The sequence below is a fragment of the Excalfactoria chinensis genome, chromosome 25 (assembly GCF_039878825.1).
Source record: "Excalfactoria chinensis isolate bCotChi1 chromosome 25, bCotChi1.hap2, whole genome shotgun sequence".
Taxonomy (NCBI): domain Eukaryota; kingdom Metazoa; phylum Chordata; class Aves; order Galliformes; family Phasianidae; genus Excalfactoria; species Excalfactoria chinensis.
The window spans coordinates 364202-383602 of record NC_092849.1 but is presented as its reverse complement, the minus strand read 5'-3'; the positions used below and the strand labels follow the sequence as shown (position 1 = coordinate 383602).

Below are 19401 nucleotides of genomic sequence, written 5' to 3'. Positions count from 1 at the left end.
GCTCGGGCTGCGGGACGCTGCGCTGCAGCACCACGGCCGATGGACAGCGCCGGGCAGAATGGAGCCCGTGGGGGGGGCTGGGGGGGCGTGCAGTCCTCGGCAGCATCAGCGCAGCCCCGGCAACCTCCGCCTTCCCCTCTCGCCCTTGGAAAAGCAGAGACGAGACACGGTCTGTGTTAGTTTCTTTATTAATCCATAGTCTGATAGCTGGTGTGTACAGGGATATGATCTATACATCAGGGGCTAAGAGACAGGGAGATCCAAAAGGCTCGTTTCCATAACAATTAAAAAAAGGAAATAAAAGTATTTTTTTATTTTTTTTTATTTTTAATTTTTATTTTTTAAAACTTCTAAAAAGCTTCTAGTGTGCAGAACTGCAGCATTCTCTAGGCTCAATGTTGGGTGCAGCCTCCCCCCTACCAGCCCTACGAGCAATCTGAGCGCAAAGCAATGTGACTGCAGGTGCCGGGCACAGTTGCAGCACAGCACATTCCCTAACGTGTATTACTAGGCCAAAGCACAGGACCCACACACGACTCTACGGTGATGCTACAGGGTCAGCTGTCGCAGTGGGTCTAGGTAGGTTATTGTACACAGCAAGGGTAATGGATGGAGTCTGTGCCTACTTCAAGGTGGGGTGAGGAAGGGGTTGCTTTGCTTTCCATGGCTAAGCTGGGCCATTTAGCTTTGCTGCATCTGGGCTTCTTATCCAGACTGCAGCAGAGCCAGAGACTTTCCTGGCATATGTGCATCCGCTGCGAGACAGGGCTGCCCTGCCTGTAGCTGGAGGTGGGCTTGTTCCACACATGGCCACCGAGAGCAGCAATCAGGCCCTGCTGAACAAGTCCACAGCCACCTCTGGGGAAAGAGCAAAGGGGGGTCTCCACACCACCATGCTACAAAGGCCAGGCCCCTCCCACACTGGTTAGGTAAAGGACAGAGCTGGGGACACAGATCTGCTGCTGTCTGCATACTGTCCTTCCAGGATCAAGTTTTGTAGCAGATTCAACCTTCTGAACATCTCAGTGCTGCCTGGGCAGCCCTGACCGCCATGATTGTCCTGCCAGAGCAGCTGCCCCAGCACTGCCCTTGCTTTCAGGGTAACTGCTGAGCCCAGTGGTTGCAGAAGTGCATTCACTTGGCCAAAGTGCAGCCACTCAAGGGAGCAGCTCCCCCCATTTCTGGGGTTGGTCCTGGGTGGGCCAGCATCCATGGGGCCAAGGGTCTGTGCTCTTTTGTGCCCTCACAGGAAGGCCAGGAGGCTCTGCAAAGTAGTGCAGGGCTTCTGGCTCCTGCCAGCTCCCGGCTCATCTCCTGAGCAGATATTGTGCTGAGTAGAGCTATGCACAACCCAGTGCGTGGCACAAGCCTTCCCTGCTCTCACTACCTATCCTCCCTGGGCCCCAAGCACCTCAGTGCAGGCTGCCAGCCTCACCCCAGCTGAAGCCAGCACAAACTGGGGCTTGCACCATGGACCAGCCCATGGGGCTGCCCCATGGGCTTCTCTCTTCAGGCCAAGAAGGGCCAGACTCAGATGGAAGGGCACAGAACAAGACAACCTGCCGCCCTTTCACCCCTGTAGACTCCCAGCTCCATTCACCAGAGCTGCTCACATACTCCAAAGGCTTTGCCCATCCTGCAGCCTGAAGAGGTATTTGGGAGTGGAGCTGTTAGTGCTTTGTACATACTGCTAGAGTGTCCCTAGGTGTTTGCATAGTATTTATTGGTTCATATACACAAGGCTGATTGCTGTACAGTTAACACTTTCAACATAAGCAACGAGCTCAGTGCTCGGCCCAGAGCCCTGCCCTGGCAGGAGATGCTGCACATGCTGGGGAGAGGAAGGGCAGCCCTGCATCAGGCCAAGCACTCAGGACAACACTGCACCCACAAGCCCTCCTCCCTCACATTCCCAACTGCTGCCCTCCTCCTGCCCCAGCACTCACTGAGAGGGATGAGAAGCGAGTCCAGCAGAGGCAAGAATGGCGACAGGGACAGAGCCCCTCTTCTCCGTCAGTGAGCATCCCCAGCCTCCTACCTGCCACTGCAACACTGCACAGGGATGTAGTGACACAGGTGGACGTGCGAGAGTGGATTCTTCTCCCCTCTCATTTGCTGCCAGTCCAGCTCTGGCCTCCCAGAGGAGCCGAAGGATGCCCCTTGTGCATGCTGCTGTCTTTAGGCTCCTGATGGCAGCAAGGCAGGGACAGGGTCTCTCTGTCTGCTGGAAGTACTGTAGCTCATGCGTCTTGCAGTCAGTCAGTCATGCGGATAGGACGGTAGGTATCTCGTACAGAAATCATGCCATTAGCCTATTGAAACACGTACAGCCAGCCCTGCTTCCCTCCAGTCTCTGTTTTCTTCTCCTCTCTTCCCAGGTTGGTGTGGAGATCAGTGGTTTGGTGTTGAGGTGAGATCCTGGGGAGACACAGAAAGAGACAGAGATGGAGTCACCAGGCACATGTAGCCCCAGCCTACACTTGCTCCACATGCATCCGTTCTGACCACCCACAAGATGAGTTTTACAGAAGATGCCATCACAGCATCAATGAGTGCCCTGCTTGGAACCAGCAGCAATGGCACAAATGGTACCAATGGTGCCAGCTCAGATGCAGAGAGCAGCTACAAGTAAGACTTGAGCTGCACCAAAGCCAGTGGCAGCACTGGAAGGAGTTGGGAAAGCTGCTGTAGAGCCTGGGACAGATATATCCCATCCATTGGAGGCCAGTCCTGCTTCAGTGAGGGTGATTCACTGTACCTTGTTCGCACAGCAGCACGGAAGACCCCCATAAGTCTTAATACCCTCCCCTGAACTGCTTTTGCATGCTGCAGAAAATAGCAAGAGTAAAGCAGCAGGTAGACTGCCTCAACTGAAGCTGGCCCAGGGACTCTCTAGAGACAGCTGCAGACAACAGACGTAGAGACACTTCATGAACATATGTCCACAAACACAGGGGTTTTGACTATCATGTACCACAGATATCCCACTAACACAAAGAAGAAACTGGAGAGAGAGAGGAGACAGACACCACCATGCATATACATCCCTACTACCTTTATCCCAGCAGCACAAGGAGCTGGCACAAAAGGAAGAGCAAAGGGGGCGGTTACCTCCAAGGAGGCCATTTGAGGGGGGTCAATGCTTCCCCCTTTTCAGACTGGCTCGTTTCACTATCTGAGCCCCCATCCTGCTCCCGGAGACCTCCAGTTTTGGGACACGCACTTGCACCTCCTCCTGAGGGAGCCACAGGGACAGGAGGCAGGACATCACCCAGATGAACAGACAGACACAGAGAAAAGGACAGGAGAGGGAAAGGCTGAGTCAGTCAGCAGAAGACACCAAGCAAGAAGACTGGTGCAGGGGCAAGAGCAGCCCCTGGCAGCCTTAGGAGGGAAACAGGTGAGAGAGGTGAGCAGGACAGAAGGAAGGACAGAGGACGAAGGAGCTCTGGAGCCCACAAGTCCTGAAGAGGCAGCGCTGGCCTCGAGTAGGGCACCTGCAAGGCACAGCCACGAACCACAACGTACCTTGGCTCCCAGACCATCCCGCTGTAGGATGGAGTACATGAAGTGATCAGCCTCTGCCTCCAGGTCTTGGGGCTCCTGTAGGGAACCCTCCAGGATCACGTCCTCATGTTCCTGCCTGTCAACTGTGCCATCAGGGCCCAGATGACGCACCACCTTCCGGATGACCTGCGGAGACCCACGCAGCCTTCAGCACTGCCAGCCCCGGCACCAGCCCACACGGGGACACGGCCAGCCCCGACACCGTGCCTTCCTTCTTGCTGGTCTGGCCCTCAGCCCCGCACACACCACCCCCTGGCAGAATCCGTCTGGAGAAGAGCCACGACAGTAATTGGAGAAAGCAGAATGCAAGCACCCTGTATGGGGTCCTGGGCTACAGAGAGGGACCGCACGGAAAGAGAGCGGAGGAAGACTGTGGAGAGCACCCTACAAACTCTTGGCCCCAGTCACTCACCTTCTTGGTGATTATATTGCCTTGTTCATCTGTGAACTGCTCCTCAGTCACATGCTCCCCAGGGAGATGGAGGACTTCGTTGCCCTGGAGGGACAGGAGGAAGAGCGATTCAGGGGGGGCAGCAGAGCTCTCCAGCACGCAGCCCACGGCTCCGGTTCCTGCACAGCCCCAGCCCTGTCTCTGCTCTCAGCTGCGCACACCCCGGCGCTGCTCCCTGCCCGTTACCTTCACAAGGACACGCCGGCGGACGACTCTGGTAGAGAGAGACTCCTCGTCGTCCGCCAGCCCCTGGCTCTCCCCGAGCTCCTTGTCCAGCTCGCGGTGCGCATGACTGAGCAGGAAGCGCACGGAGCCCCTGACGATGTACAGGACGTTCTGGCAGCTGACCAGGAAGAAAGCCAGCAGCACCACGACAATCAGCAGCTGGACCAGGAAAGACCACATCCTGCTCTCCGCAGGGTCGTGCATGTGCCCCGCAGCCCCGCTCAGAGCCCAGCCATGCTGTTGGCTGTGGTGGGCAGAGCCCTGGGCACAGGAGCTGCCCGTGCCCAGTCTGTGCAAGCACTGCTGTAACCCTAGCTGCTGCAGATCAGCTGCCCGGGGCGGGAGAAGGGAGAAGGCAGGTGGGGTGTCCTTTGCACTCACAGCTTCTATCAAAGTCATGGGATTGGGACTGTAACAGCAACACCCGTCCCCCTGTCAGGCAGGGACAGGGACAGCCATGACCCCCTTCCCCAGCAGCCTGACAGGGCAGAGAGCAGTCAGTCCTCTGTCACAGGACAGCTACACGTGGCACAGAGCTGAACTCTGCCATGCTGCAGCTGCAGCTGCGCCGTGCCTGCCTGGAGGCACACGCCTGCTCTCATCCCATCCCTATCAGCTCCACATGGCCGTGGCAGGATGCCCATCACTCCTTCTGGCCCCCAGACCAGCTCTATTTCTGGCCCAGCAAGCTGTCAGGCCAGAGGCCAGGGCAGATACTCAATAAGGAAGCAAGCAGGGAGCCTGCCTGGGTTATAAATGGAGAGCAACAGCTCGCATACTGGGTGTGCAGCATTCTATTCTGGGCCAAGAGGCCCCCCTGGGGCCAGGGCAGCAGTTCTGCTGGGACTTCTTGACCCGGTGGTGGGCAAAGGGCTGCATCTGCTGCTGCTCTCAACCTCACCTGCCCAAAGCAGCGGCTGTCGGGCTCCTCTGGCCAGCTGCCCGCGGGGTGCTGGGGCTGCCAGTCACCGTCCTCTGTGGAGCTGACCCGCATCAGCTCCACGTCCGGCACCAGGACCTGCTCTTGCTCCTGGCCCTGTGCCCCAGCAGCCGCAGAGTGTGCTGGGCCCAGCCGTCGGGTGACCCCCTCCTGCCAGGAGCCTTCTGTCAGGTCCTGTAGGCAGGAGATAAAGGAGCCTTCTGCATTCCAGTCCCTCAGCCTGGGCACCGGAGAGGGACAGGGAGAGAGAGACAGAGAGAGAGAAGCAGTCAGCTTTGTTGGAGTGTTACACCCAGAACACCAGCTGACAGCTGGCACAGCTGCATCCTGCCAGGCACAGAGCTCCTGGTGCTGCCGGTGCCTGGCACAAGCAGCATACATTGCAGATGCACAAGGGACATGGGCCTTCTCCCTGCCATGCTCTATGCCCATCCAGCACCCCAGTCCGCAGGCTTTCAGGTCATGCCTCAGAGCATCACTGGGCTCTCATGTAACCAGTGCTGCTGGGAAGAACACAGCCCTGAGATGGTGCTGGGAGGCACAACCCACATGCAGGGCCTGGCTGTCTGCAAGGATTTCCCCTGCGTGCTTTTCAAGGAGCCCTTAGAGAGTCTCCAGAGGTTTTACAGGCACTCTGCCCAAGCCACCACTCTGGGTGAGGTGCTGGGCTTCAGAGCTGGAGGATAGCAGGGAAGCAAGCGAGGCTGGGTGGTTATTGCAGCTGGCCCAGCACAAGGCAGTAGCTGGCGAAGCTCCCCTTCCACTGCCCCCGTCACCTGGGACCGCCATACCTGTCTGCACTCCTCTCCACTGTGTGGCTCACGGTCGGTGATGCCACGATCCTGGCTTGTACCTTCTGTTGAACTGAAACAAAAGAGACTTCACTCTCTGGGTTCTGCTCTCCAGTCCCCAGCTGGTGGTCCCTGGCTGGCATCTTCCTCTCTGGCCTCTGCCCCTCCTCCTGCTCTAGCAGTTCAATCAGCCCATTCATGGCATCTGAGTCCACTGTGTCATCCTCAACTAAGTCCATAGAGCCCATGTGGTCTGGGCCGTGTGCGTCTGTCAGAAGTTGCCCTGGGAAACGACCTTCGCTTGTGGCATCCGAGTCCTCAGCCTTGCTGCACTCCAGAGAGGAGTCCTCAGCCGTCACCAGTGAAGGGGTGAGCCCTGAGGACCACACCTGCATGTCAGACATCTCCATCAGGGCGTCCTGCTCGGTGGCGGCCATGGGGATGGCATCCATGATGGCCACCTCGTTCCAGTACTGGTCAGCACGCAGAGGGGATGGCAGCATATAATGCAAAGAGGCAGGGGAGAGCAGCTCGTCCTGCAGCGAAGCGTAACCTACATGGGCAGACAGAGGCGACATCTCCAGCAGCCATCTCTCACACACACACACAAGCACAGCAGGGTGAGAAGGGAAGCAGCCTCTGGGAGGTGCGTGCTCACAGTGGCTGCTGCCTTCGTGCAGTCCCTCCTGTCCCTGCAAGTGTCCCCGTGCCTCAGCCTTGAGTGCTGGGCAGCCCCTGCAGCTGTCCATTCCCCTGGTCAGGACAAGCCTGGGGTCTGGTGATCCCCCACCCCCATTGCAGGACACGGTGCCCACTCCAGCACCCTGCTCTACCAGCCCCCAGTCCCTGCCCACAGCCCCCAACCAGCATCTGAAGGTCAGCCTGGAGCTCAGGTAGCTAGCTGCTGCAGGCACCAAACTCCCAAAGCTGACCCATGAGCAAGGAAGGATGACCCTGGCAAATATCATGCAGCTCTAAGGCCCTGCAGGATGCAGCCAGGGCTGTATGATCCCATTGATGTCCCCAGGTCTATAAGCGATCATTGTGTCCTCATCGCTGAGGGCCTCATGCACAGCCCAGGCACACCAACAGAGACTACAGCCAAGCCAAACAGTCTCAGGCATGCAAGGCAGCTTTGTTTCCTTCTTTACTGAGCCACAAGCCCATTGCTCAGTCCTAGGGAATGAAAGAGAAATACTGCTCCCCAGCAGCCAGGGATCGTCAGCAGCAGCTGCAGCACAGTGTTCAACCAGGAGCCCCCAGCCTCCCCAGTGAGGGGGGAAAACAGTGCAGGACCAGCAAGGGAAGAGCATGACACAGCCAAGAGAGGGGCAGTCTTGGGTGACATGCAGCTGCTGGAACAGGACACTGCTCCCAGAGGGCTCAGCTGAGGTGGAAATGGTGTAGAAAGGCAGAGGAGGAAGATGAGAGGTCAGGATGAACTTGGAGGTTGTGTCCCCAGGAGTGCCCACATCTGGTGGCAGTAGGTAGCACATTTGAAAGAACACAACGAGGGCAGACACGAAAGGGGAAAGCGATGAGCCAGAGCTGCATGAGTGGTGCCTGGGTGCAGAACAGCAACAGCCCCATCCCTGCCCATGGCACCGGCTCTCCTGTGGGATACATGACAGTGGTCCTGCACCCTGGTACAGCCATGGCTGGGCAGGTGGTGCTGGGAGCAACAAGCCAGGGGCATCCAGCACTGGTACCTCAGGAGGAGGAAGCCCCGTGTGTCTGTTCTCCATGGAGAGCAGGACCAAAGTTCCCATAGCACAAGTCCCCATTGAGAGACTGCAGCTGCCTGCAGCACCCACCAAGCTCCTAGGCGCAGTGCGCCTGACTTGGGACAGACATCAGCCCCACTGTGTCTGCAGCAACCCTGCTCCTAGCCCCTCCGGTATCCCCTGCACAGGATGTGGGGCTCACCATTCATCTGGGAGGGCGAGAGTGAATAGTCCCTGTCTGTGTAGCGCCAGCTGCCCTTCATGCTGCGGCTCTGCCGGCCGGGGCCCTGCAGTGTGCTGACGATCTCGCTGCGGTCGATGTTCCTCAGTGCCGTGTACAGGTTCTCAACTGCAGGGGAAGCTGGTGTCAGCAGCAGGCAGGGAAGGCTGGAGGTTGTGGCCATACCCCAGCTGCCCCCATCAGGTAGGTATGTAGGAACTGGTAGCTTAAATTCAGCCAGGGACACCTGAGCACACACATGTAGGCTGCACACCCAGCTCAGACACCATCACCCTTGTACTGGGAACCATAGATACTCACTCTTGACACCCTTGCCCTCACGGCTGACCCAGAGGTTGAGCAAGGCTATGCTCTGCTCCAACAAGGAGTTAGGGTTCTCCACACGAATCCTGTTGATGTCATCCACCCCAAACTGCAGCTCACGTGCCAGCTCTGGGAGAGACACAGCATCTCAGCATCACATCCAAGCGCAGCTCCCCAGACAGCATCAAGCACATTCATGCAACCCTGCAGCATCTTTCTAGTCTTCCTATGGGCTGAGCTTCAAGGTGCACTGAGCATCCATCAGGTGTGGACTCACCTGCCCAGCTGAGGCCAAGCTGCTCTGCGATATCAATCATCTTCTGGTCTGCCCTGTCAGTGCTGCTCAGAGAGCCTGGAGGAGAAGAAGGGGTCACAACTCCAGATGTGGGTTGGGGTAGGAGTGAGGCACAGGCTGCAGGGGCTCAGCATAGCCCTGCAGGCAGGATCAAAGAAACTCCCTGGGAACAGGAGGATGCCACACACACAAGTGCAGCAGGATCAGCCCAGCCCTTCCTCCTGGCCTGGGCACCCCTACACTAAGGAAAGGAGGTGGGAGGCTTGAACAGACCCAGTAGGCTGCGTACCAAAACTGCTCTCACTTAGGATGCTATATCGCTCCCGCAGAGACAAAGGTGTCAGTGTCCTCCTTCGCTCCTCAGTGCTGCTTCCCTGCAAAGTGGGGACAAACCAAGGGGTCACCAGCCAGAAAAGAGTAACAGCTCGGCCCTGGCACCTGCACAGCCCCAGCACAGGGTGGCATGGCCACTTTGAGAAAGGAGAGCTGACCTTGGTGCAGGGTGGAATGCTGATGTTGAGGTGGCAGAGCACATGTTGCAAGTCCTCATACTTCATGGCCTTGCGCAGGAAGGACAGGGAGCCACTGGCTTCCCGGCTGCTGTCCCGGACCTACACACCAAGCACCCAGGCAGGGGGGTTGGAACAGGGCGCAGGGCCCCACCACAGCCCAACTCTGCACCTGCCGTTACCTTGATAGGGATGGCAAGGCGGTTCTCCTGGAAGGACTGGAAGAGGAAGGTGCGTGACTGTGTGGCCTTCTTGATGGGCACCAGGTTCCCCGAGAGCTCGACATGCAGAGGCATTCCCTCCACCACCTACAGGGAGTGGAACATGGGATTGGACTCTGCACAGAGCAGCTTCTTCCTTCTGCCCTCCAGGAACATCGCAAGAGACAAACCTCAATGTCTCTGCTGCGGGCCACCTCAGTGAAGTTCTCGTGCTGCTCCAAAGTCTTGTCCACCTTGTCATCAGTCATGCAGTAGCAGCGCAGCCGGCCTTCCCGTCCATCATTCATCTTGGCAAACACCACAAATTTGGCCATGTAGGGCACAGCCGTCAGCTCCTTGTACAGCACGGTGGCAAAGTGCACAGCCTCAGCAGTGCGCGGGCAGTCAGCCAGCCAGAACCTGCAGGAGGGGTGGGTCAGAGCAGTGCACTGGGGGCAGGGAAAGGGGGTAACAGCACCACAGAGGGTGCACAGGAGCTGCAAGTGTGGGAAATCCATCCGGGGCAGGGAAATTCCCCAGGAACAAGAATCCCATCCAACTACGTGCTCGCCCATGACTCACCTGGCAGACACATTGGTGGTAAAGTTAGCGCATTCCTTTTCATAGACCAGCTTTGTGGTGCCTGTGATGTCTTCCCACTGAGCTTGTGCTGTCCCTCCTGCAGCAGCAGAAAGCAGGGGTAAGCACACTGCTTTCCTGCTGCAGTGGATCTGCCTTCTCCGCTGGACTATGAAACCTGTCCTTCACTTCCAGAGCTGCATCCCACCTTGGCTCATCCTGCTACCAGCCCATTCATGCACATGGCCTCACCTATCACAGAGCAGAGCAGGCGCAGGCTGGTGGTGTCACCCTCACCGCTGTCTCGGGGATTGTCCTTCCAGGATGGGGGCAGAGGGATGCGGAGGCCAATGGGGCGGTGGAACTTCCTACGACGTGGCTCCACCGTGACGATGGGGCTGAAGGTTGCCTGGTTCCCCAGCAGCTTGGTCACCAGCTCGTCAGGCACAGGCTGTGCCTGTGGGCAGCACAGGTGGGGTGATCAGGGCCAGCTCTCCGCAGTGCTGAGGTGCAGCTGGATAAGCTGCCTTTTCCTGCCTGCTGGTCTTCAGACCAGGTTCTTCACACTCACCTGCAGAGCCAGCCTCACTTTCTTGGTGACAGCGGTGTCTGGGAAGGTGGCTTGCACCATGGGCACCAGTGTGCTTTTCAAGCACCCTCCCTCGGGGCCAATCATGTCACAGTCCTGGCAAATCCGGGACATGACCACGAAGTAGAGAGGAAAGTCAGTGGTGATGATGCGGCAGACCCTCTTCTTTTCCAGCTCCTCTTGGCTCTCCAGCTCTGCAAGTGCAACACAGTCATCAGCGCTCCTCCTCAAACCAAGCCCATGGCTTTCATCCACCTCCTCCTCTGACTGCACCAACTATGCCACACTCTGTTCCATACCACCACCTCCAAGTGCTGGCCATTCACAGGATGGCTGCAGCTCTGGCTGGGGTGTCAAGCCCCCAGCCTAGCATGCTCACCCTCGTCCATGCCATTGAGCAGTTGGTCCATGTAGCTCTCCTCATAGCGGTTGCGGTGCTCCTTCCATACAGAGCCATTCTCGCTGCGCAACACCACCAGCTCACGGTCCCCACGTCCATAGGAGGCAAAGTGAGGAATCTCCACGATGACAGGGCTGCAGTTAAAGGAGGAGGGCATGCTCACACCATGCTGCAAAGGCTCACCTCAGCATTACGCTGCACTTGGCCAAGAGCTAGGACAGCTCCTGCAGCAGAATCCCCACAGACGGCTAGCAACAGCCTAGCCCCCAGCCTCTAGAGGAGCCCAGATCTGCCCCCAGCCCAAGGGGTGTCCCCATTCCCTGCCATGCTCACCTGAGGAACTGGGCGCCAGCAGGTCCCAGTGCAATGATGCGGCTTGCCAGGCCCTCCTCCTCAGCCAGCGGTGGGGGTGCAGGCAGCTTCTGAGGCTTCACCAGGCGGCAGGTGATGCGGGTGGGTGCAGCACAGGCGCGGGGTGGGATGACGACGCGCAGCCCGTGATGCCGGCTGCCCCGCATGGAGCCGCCGCGTGCATCCACCATGAAGCTCACCAGGAACCTGCGGCAGGCAGAGGCATAGGCAAGCAATGCCCTGCAGCCAGCTCACACGCACAGTGCTGCCTTGGGCTGGCACTTACTTACCCGGTGTGAACGGGGCTGGCCACTGGGCTGATGTTGTCCGAGGTCTCGGTGGCTGGGCTGCTGGGAATCAAGGAGTCCTCATCGAACTCCTTGGAGGGCTGTGCAAAGGCAGGGAAGAGCCGCCATGAGCATAGGGTCCTGTCTGGTGATGCTGAGCCTGCTTAACCCTCTGCACTCCTGCATCCTGCCTGGGCAGCCCTGTACCACTGACCCCTCCCCTCCACCCGCAGTGTTTTGGCTCTGGGCTGACAGGATGGGTGTTCCCCCCGATAGGAAACATGCTGGAATTGTGTCACACTCACCTCCTGCGGGGACACTGAGGGCACGGGCAACAGGCTGCCTTGCTCAACTTCAGTCTCCACAGATACCACCTGCTCAGGCTCCTCTGCTCTGGTCACCACAGTCTCAGGGGGCACACAGGGGACCTGTGGGACAGCTGCAGACTCCTCCCTAGCAGGAGAGAACAGTGACAGCCACTGCAGCAACAGGCCAGGGCTCCCCAGGCTCACCTTGCCCACAGTCCCCCAGTGCTTGGGTTCCTGCCCTGTTGACATCCCACCCCAGCACCAGGCTGGCCCATGTCCTGTGCCCACCCCCTCCCCACCATCCAGTGCCTCATACGTTTGCTCCAGCGTTGTCACGGTCACAAATTCCAGCACCTTCCTCTTGTCCTCCTGCTCCCTGGGTTCAGGTGTTCTGGGTTTCGGTGGGATCAGCTCCTCCTCTGAAACCAAGAGCTGACTCAGCACACAGAGGCAGCAGGACAAGGTGGGAGCACAGCTGCCCAGCTTTATTCCCATCCCTGCTCCCACCACTGGACACACACATTCATCCCCTGGGTCTCAGCCGTGGGAAGGCTCTTCCCTCTGCCAGAAGCCTGGGCTGTTAGTGTGGCACGGCAGCTGTTAGGAACCAGCCAACCCCAACCTCATAACACTCAAGCACAGAGCCAAGCCTGCTGGGGCCCCCCACCACCAGGTGGGGCTGGGACCACAGGAAGAACTCACCAAGGCCACCAAGTTCAGCCACACGTCTCACTGGGGGCATGAGCCCAGCCATTCCCACTTACCACCCAAATAACACCTGCTAAGGAATCCAGCGAGGCTGAGCTCCTGCTAGAGCCCTGCTGGAAAGAGCCCAGCACCTCCCAGTGAAGGGACAGCCAGAGTGGAGAGCAGCACAGGGACCTTCCTCTGCTTCATCCCACCAGATGCCAGAGCAGCATGGGCTGGCTGTGGGCGAGCACTAGGGCTCACAACAGTAGCAGGCTCCTGCTGCTGGGAGCAAGGCTGATGAGAGCCAGGGCTCCCTCTGCTTGGGGATAGTTCCCTTCATGCAGACACACTACAGCAAGCAGCACGGACGCAGATGGGCAGGGCAGGATGGCGGGGCCTGTGCTGGGTAGCACCAGCCCAGCAGCAAGGCTCAGCAGATGGAGGTGGCGTGCGGATGGTTAGTGGCCATGGGGTGAAATGGGCCATTGAGCTGGGGCACAGGGACAAATTTCATACCCATTACTGTGACATGAGCAGTGCCTGCAAAGTAAGAAGAGGCAAAAGTAAGGTCTTGATGGGAGGGGATAGGAGCAAACCAGCTGCAGCCGGGCAGTGGGTTGGTACTGCCCAGGGAGCAAAGCGTGGTGTGGTGCTCAGAGAGCCCCAGGTCTCTCTGCACACCATCCTCAGGTCTGAGCACAACCCTCCTGCACAGCACAGGGGAGGCCAAGCCAGGAGGTGGCTGCTGGGCTCCCTTACTTCCTTGTTGCAAGATCCCAGTGAGGCCAGGCAGCTCCCCACCCTGTGCCCATCCCTGGGGCTGCTAGCAGACCTCTAAGGGTGCGACCCAGCTCCAGCCCCTCACCTTCATCCTCCGACACATCCAGAATCTCATCCACAGTCTCCGGGAAGCTCATGCGGTACTTGTCACTGACTGGCTGTGGAGCAGAGGGCAGTCAGGGCAGGACAGCACACAACCCACAGCTGCCCGCAGCCCCTCTCCATGTGTCTGGGCACACAAGCTGCTTTTTGGCAGCCCACAGCCTGAGCTGCCTGTGGCTCACTGCCTGTGGCCAAGGCTGGCAGACCCTCACTTGGCTGTTCCCAGTCCCAACCCTCCTCCGCAGGATCCCGTGCCCAGCCAATCCCATGCCTAGAAGCTTACTGGGATGCTGGTCTCCTCTGTGACAATCTTGAGCACATCTGTGACAGAAATGTAACCGAGGCGCTTCGCGATGGCCAGGGGAGTGGTGCCATTCTGTGCAAGGGGAGAGGATGTAAGGGAACGTGTGCTTGGGCATGTGCCCGAGCATGTCACACAATGGGGAAGTGTAGGCAGTTTGCCCTACTCACTGTGCTGATCTCGTTGGGAGAGGCACCATGCTTCAGCAGGAGGGTCACCACGTCTGTGTGGCCCTGCTGTGCCGCCTGGTGCAGGGGTGTGTAGCCCAGCTGTAGGGAGAGCAGAGAGTACTGCATCAGCTTTGGGGAATGCTGCCCCTCAAATGCCCCCCAAGGTGTCACACGGTGCTTCACATGGGCTGCTTTCTGCAGTTAGTAAAGGACTGTGTAGGATCCACAGTGCACCCAGGGGCACTACAACAGCTTCCAGCCACACAAGGTATAGGGGGTGTAGTGAAACAAAGCCTTCCCCATCAACCTGCACACTATTCCCCAGGGCAGAAGGGTCCTTTTAGCACAGAGCATCACTGTACCTTAGTCTTAGCATTGACATCAGCCTGGTGCTGCAGCAGAAACTTCACCAATTTGATGTTCCCATAGTGGCTGGCTATATGTAGTGAGGTGTAGCCCATCTGAAAGACAAGATCAGGTCTCAGACTGTTGTCTGGCTTGGGTATGTTGAACTGCATAGGCCAATCCCTACAGCTGAAGGATGGGGCATGTAAAGTAGTGGTTTTAAAGAGTGGTTTCTCACCCAACCATGGCCAATGCACTACTTTACCCTGGTTGTTGCATCCACTGCAACTCCGTGTTTCAGCAGAACATCAGCAACTGGCACGTGTCCCTCTTGGGCCACGAGATGGAGAGGAGTCAGGCCACTCTGCAAAAAGAGCATGTCACGTACACAAAGGAAACACTGCAGCTCAACCAGCAGAGAGAGTAAGTTGGGTTGTAAATACAGCAAACTGGCCAACATTTGGGGCACTGCTATTTGAATGCAGGAAGGCACTGGGTCTGCTACTGCCTGCCAGCCTGGCAGGAAGCACCAGTACAACATACCTTGTTGCCTAAGTTTCCATTGGCTTGCTTGGAGAAAAGCAGTGCTACCATGTCTGTATGCCCCTCCTGAGAAGCCAGGTGCAGAGGGGTGACTCCCTGAACAGACTCTGCATTTGCAGAAGCACCATACTGCAGCAAGCTGCTGGCCACCTCCATCTGGTTCTGCTTGGCAGCAATGTGCAGAGGGGTGTACCCGTTCTGTAGGAAGGGACCATGGCAGCTCTCAGCACCCACTGAGCAGATCTGCCTGAACAGGAAGTACCACCCCATCTCTCCAGGCCAAACCTGCCCTCCCAGGCTGCTTCCAGGGCTCAGGGACACAAGCTTGCACCCAAACCATCTCCCTGACAGCAGCTAACCCTACCACCGAACCCAATCCTGCTTCCCTAGTCAAGACAGTGAGAGAGCTCCAAGGTCACTTGCCTCAGGTCTGGTTAGTATCAGTTGTCCTGGGGTTTTCTTCATGTGAGTTTTTAGCATGCAACCACTTGGGGCTGAAAGAGCCAGGACAGGCAGGCACTACTGATAGAGGTAGGGGGCATAACCCACAACACCCAGGATCAGTACTCAGGCAGAGGCTGCATGCAGCAGACACCCTGTGCCTGTGATGACTCAGGCTGCCATGACGCAGACCAAGGGGAGACCAGCACCAGCACTAGCTGCTCTGATGCCAGCCCAGCAGGCCTGCCAGCAGCTGCAAGGGGGGAAGAGGGGAGGGTCACGTGGCAGCACCAGCAGCTGCTTGTCTGCTGAGAAGATGCAGCTTCTGCAAACAGCATGAAAACTCTGCTGGGCTGCTCCATGAGGAAAGGCTCCTTGTGCTCTGTCAGAGCGCAGGACTCTCACAAGCTGCTGGATTTTCTGCCTTCACGGCTTTCCAGCTGCATGGAAACGTTCATATGTGGTTTCCCAAACTGCCAGACTGCAGCACTGCTCAGCAGGGCTTGCCATGGGAACACATTTCCAAGCAACAGCTGCCAACAGGGAATATCCCTGAAAGCCTCTCTGCTGGAACTGGGTGACTGCTCAGCACCTCCATGGGTGCATGGCCAGCATAAGCAGCAGGTGCAGGAGCTATGGTGGGACTGGCAGGTGTCAGGGTGGAGGGGTGACACAGCATGGGGCATTGTCAGCCCCAGCTGGAGGGTACTGGGCACACACCATGTTCCCCCATCCCAGGGATCCCATCCAGCCTTACCCAGGCTGAGCTGTGTGGAGAGCTCCCCTTGGGAAGCAGAAGCTTGACGATCTCCAGGTTGTTGTGGTGCACAGCTACGTGCAGTGGGGTCAGGCCGCTCTAAGGAGGGGAAGAGAGCATGGAGCAGTGAGATGGAGTCTCAGCCCACACTCACCTCTCCCACAGCTTTTGAACAACCCTCACCTTCCCTGCTGCGTTGGGGTGAGCATCATGCGCCAGCAGCAGCTCTGCCACATCCACCTTCCCATACTTGGCTGCAACGTGGAGAGGGGTAAATCCTTTCTGAGGAGATAGGCAGCCCATCACTGGGTGTAAGGGGATGATGAGGAGAATGCAGATGCACACTGCAGCACAGGAGGAGGCTGCCCCTTCTGTGACAAGGACACTGTCCTACAGCCTTGCCAGCCATCTTCCTGAAGCAGGCACAGAAGCCTACCTTGGTCATACAGGTCTGAGATGCTCCCTTCTCTAGCAGGGCCAAGGCTGTGTCTACATGCCCCTCTCTGGCAGTGATGTGCAGAGGCATGTGTCCGGCTGTGGTGGCCAGGTTGGGGTTGGCATTGTTCTCCAGCAGGAGTTGGACCATGCTGGTGTGGCCAATGCGTGCAGCACAGTGCAGAGGAGTTTGGTCATCCTGAAAGGGAGGCAAAGAAGCTGTTGCTGGTGGACTTGCACTCACTGCTTCCTTGCAGCACTCCTGATGCTCCACAACCCCTCACAGCAGAGACCTGGACAGATGAGAGCAAAGGACTCAGCACTGGTCTAGCACATGGGAGCTCCTGCCTACCTTGGCCTTGGCGTTGACTTTGGCTTTGTTCTGCAGCAGATACTTGGCCACATCCATGTGCCCAGCTCTGGCTGCCATGTGCAGGGGAGTCTCCACTTTCTGCACCAAGGACAGAATAAAGTGGTGAGACCACAGGAGGGGACACGTCACCAAGGGGTTGCCCAGGAACACAGAAAGCAGGGTGCAGCCCCCCGCTACACCCCACCACAGTGAGCCCTCACAGCTCCAGCCAGGCCTGGACTCACCACGTTGGACACATTAGGAGATGCTCCACGCTGCAGCAGGGTTTTGACAATGGGCAAGTGCCCCATGAAGGCAGCCACATGCAAGGGGGTCAGGCCAGACTGCGGAGAGAAAGCAGCAAAGAGTCATGTTGGGGGCTGATGGCCTGACACAGAAGTAATCCCTCCCCATCCTCTCAGCCCCTGGGAGCCCCTAGCTGAGCCAATAGCAGTGCACAGAGCTTCTGTCTGGCAGGAAACAGGCTGCAGATGCCACCTGCCCAGTGGGTCCTGAACTGCAGTTCTCCCAAGCCACAAGGAAGAAGATGCTGGGGGGCAGCAGGGCAGCAGTGACCCAGCCCTGCTGTGCATGGGCAGTAACAGAAGGGCTGAGGCTGGGTTGCAGCTCACCCACCTCAGTGACGGCATCAATGGAGGCTCCTGTCTTCAGAAGCAACTCCATCACCCGAATGTGGTTCTTCTTGCAGGCGATGTGGAGAGGCGTGAAGCCATTCTACAGACAGAATCACCATCAGTCAATTGCAAGCACATTCCCTCTTCCTCTGCCTTATTCTTCCTCCATCCCCAGCCCATCTATCCTTTCCTTGCCCACCCCTCCTGACTCACCAGGGCTCTGGAGTTGGGCTTGGCTCCCTTCTCCACCAGCAGCTTGGCCACACGGTGGTGGCCACAGTGTGCAGCCACATGCAGAGGTGTCAAGTGGTCCAGGGTGATGTCATCTATCTCAGCACTGTACTGCAGGAGTAGGCGCACACAGTCCAGGTGGTCACCCTGTGCTGCCATGTGGATTGGCGACAGACCGTTCTGTGAACAGGGAACAGAGCCTTAGGGCTGAGTGGGGGGCACTGGGCATCCAACCCAGCCCTGCTCCCTGCCACAGCTCTGAGCAGAAGGATCAGGAAGCTCCTTGCCTCTCGATGGCCAAAAGTTCAACCCTGGCCCAGTTACGTAGAGCATCCAGCAAATGCATGCAGTTTGTGACCCCTGCACTGACACCGAGCACAGTCCCACAGGCACCTTTGTTTTGGCTTGAATGGGAGCACCGTGGTCCAGTAGGATCTCTGCAATTCTCACATGCCCGTTGCGAGCTGCACAGTGGAGAGGTGTCAGTTCATCCTGGGGAGAGAGAAGGGTTCCGAGGCTCAGCAAGGGTAGGGAAAGGCAAAGCATCCCAAGCCAGAAAGGAACAGGAACTTGGGACTTGTTTGCAAAACAAGACCAAAACTGAGCCTGCCCTCAGCCGCCAGGGCCCAACAGCCATACAGCTTCCTCTCAACCTGAGCATGCATCACTAAAAAACCTGGTCCATCCCCTTATGACACCAGGGTTTGTGCTCATGCCCTTGTATGACATTCCCAGGGTATGGACTGAGGAGGGTATTGCATCAGTGCTCCCTGGGCACAGGAAGCGTAAAGACAGAGACGGCCCATGCACTTGTTGGTTGTTCAGAAAGGGTCTCACCTTGGTCCTTGTCTCTATCTGGGCCCCACGGTCCAGCAGCAGCCGCACCATGATGATGTTGCCTCGACGGGAGGCTATGTGCAAAGGAGTGATCCCATTCTGGCAGAAGGAAGGACAGCTTGTTACAGGAGGCAACCCGTCCTCTCTTCCCTGCAGGGCTGCCAGGAAGCAAGGGGCAAACAAGGGACAGAGGGCAGTGGATGGCTAAACTCCTGTGCAAGGATGGACAGGTGAGAGGTGAGCACATGCCCACCTGTGGCTGAAAGCTGCAGATTCCCTAGCAGCCGACCCACATAGCACCCACCTGGGGTGTGAAGTTGACACTGGCACCACGATTCAGCAATAGTTGGGCCACACTGAGATTCTCATAGTGGGCTGCAATGTGCAAGGGCGTAAATCCAGTCTAGGGGAAAGAAGGAGGGATCAGCCAAGCCAGATATATGATCCCTGCTGAAAGGATGGATATATACAGCATACCAAGCTGCTGTTCTCCCTGGGAAGTGGGAAAGCTGGCAGGGACAGGGTGGGAGAGACACACACCTTGGAGAGAACATCAGCATTGGGGTCATTCTGCAGCAGCACGGCAGCTGTGCGCGTGTCATCGTTGCGAGCTGCAATGTGCAAGGCGGGCAGGCGGACCTTACCCTTTGTCCCATAGTTGATAAGGTGAGCAACCACATTCTCATGACCCTGCTGCAGAGCCACAGCTAGTGGTGTGAAGCCATCCTGCCAAGGAGAGGTAGGTGAGTAGGGAGAGCCAAGAAGCCATGGCAGCACCTGGAACATCTGACGGCAGCCTTAACAAGTAGAGCTGCAGAGTTCTCCCCAAGGATTGTACCTCTGTGGCTACGTTCTGGTTGGCTCCATTTTCCAGCAGGAACTTGACAACTTCCAGGTGGTTTTCCTGCGCTGCCATGTAGAGCGGTGTGAAGCCCTTCTGCAAACAGAGCCATACACATCAGAACAACCCTTCCTCCAGCTCCTTGCTCCTCGAAGAGCTGCACCCCACCAAGCATATGAGT

The 19401-nt window shown here is 57.7% G+C and overlaps 1 protein-coding gene across 9 annotated transcripts in view; it reads right to left on the bottom strand.

Annotated features, from left to right (window-relative positions):
- Positions 1–171: 171 nt before the first annotated feature.
- ANK1 (ankyrin 1) overlaps positions 172–19401 on the bottom strand; it is a 49607-nt gene continuing 30377 nt past the window's right edge. For 6 of the 9 annotated variants that reach the window (XM_072357212.1, XM_072357207.1, XM_072357211.1 and 3 more), the window contains 40 exons: positions 19218–19316; positions 18920–19105; positions 18684–18782; positions 18380–18478; positions 17936–18034; positions 17525–17722; positions 17313–17411; positions 16922–17020; positions 16677–16775; positions 16326–16523; positions 16073–16171; positions 15890–15988; positions 14692–14889; positions 14414–14512; positions 14166–14264; positions 13804–13902; positions 13616–13708; positions 13316–13388; positions 12967–12990; positions 12077–12179; positions 11758–11905; positions 11456–11553; positions 11148–11372; positions 10794–10948; positions 10397–10608; positions 10078–10282; positions 9829–9925; positions 9438–9666; positions 9229–9354; positions 9029–9148; positions 8827–8911; positions 8520–8594; positions 8240–8371; positions 7901–8047; positions 5975–6527; positions 5145–5403; positions 3980–4063; positions 3529–3693; positions 3112–3235; positions 172–2418 (listed from right to left, as the gene is read on the bottom strand). In XM_072357212.1, coding sequence (XP_072213313.1) covers positions 3137–3235; positions 3529–3693; positions 3980–4063; positions 5145–5403; positions 5975–6527; positions 7901–8047; positions 8240–8371; positions 8520–8594; positions 8827–8911; positions 9029–9148; positions 9229–9354; positions 9438–9666; positions 9829–9925; positions 10078–10282; positions 10397–10608; positions 10794–10948; positions 11148–11372; positions 11456–11553; positions 11758–11905; positions 12077–12179; positions 12967–12990; positions 13316–13388; positions 13616–13708; positions 13804–13902; positions 14166–14264; positions 14414–14512; positions 14692–14889; positions 15890–15988; positions 16073–16171; positions 16326–16523; positions 16677–16775; positions 16922–17020; positions 17313–17411; positions 17525–17722; positions 17936–18034; positions 18380–18478; positions 18684–18782; positions 18920–19105; positions 19218–19316 — 5475 coding nt within the window. In that variant the 3' untranslated portion in view covers positions 172–2418; positions 3112–3136. Of the gene's footprint in view, positions 2419–3111; positions 3236–3528; positions 3694–3979; positions 4064–4204; positions 4771–5144; positions 5404–5974; positions 6528–7900; positions 8048–8239; positions 8372–8519; positions 8595–8826; positions 8912–9028; positions 9149–9228; positions 9355–9437; positions 9667–9828; positions 9926–10077; positions 10283–10396; positions 10609–10793; positions 10949–11147; positions 11373–11455; positions 11554–11757; positions 11906–12076; positions 12180–12966; positions 12991–13315; positions 13389–13615; positions 13709–13803; positions 13903–14165; positions 14265–14413; positions 14513–14691; positions 14890–15889; positions 15989–16072; positions 16172–16325; positions 16524–16676; positions 16776–16921; positions 17021–17312; positions 17412–17524; positions 17723–17935; positions 18035–18379; positions 18479–18683; positions 18783–18919; positions 19106–19217; positions 19317–19401 lie in introns of those variants that run through there. The other 3 variants (XM_072357209.1, XM_072357210.1, XM_072357215.1) reach the window with 3 other exon arrangements.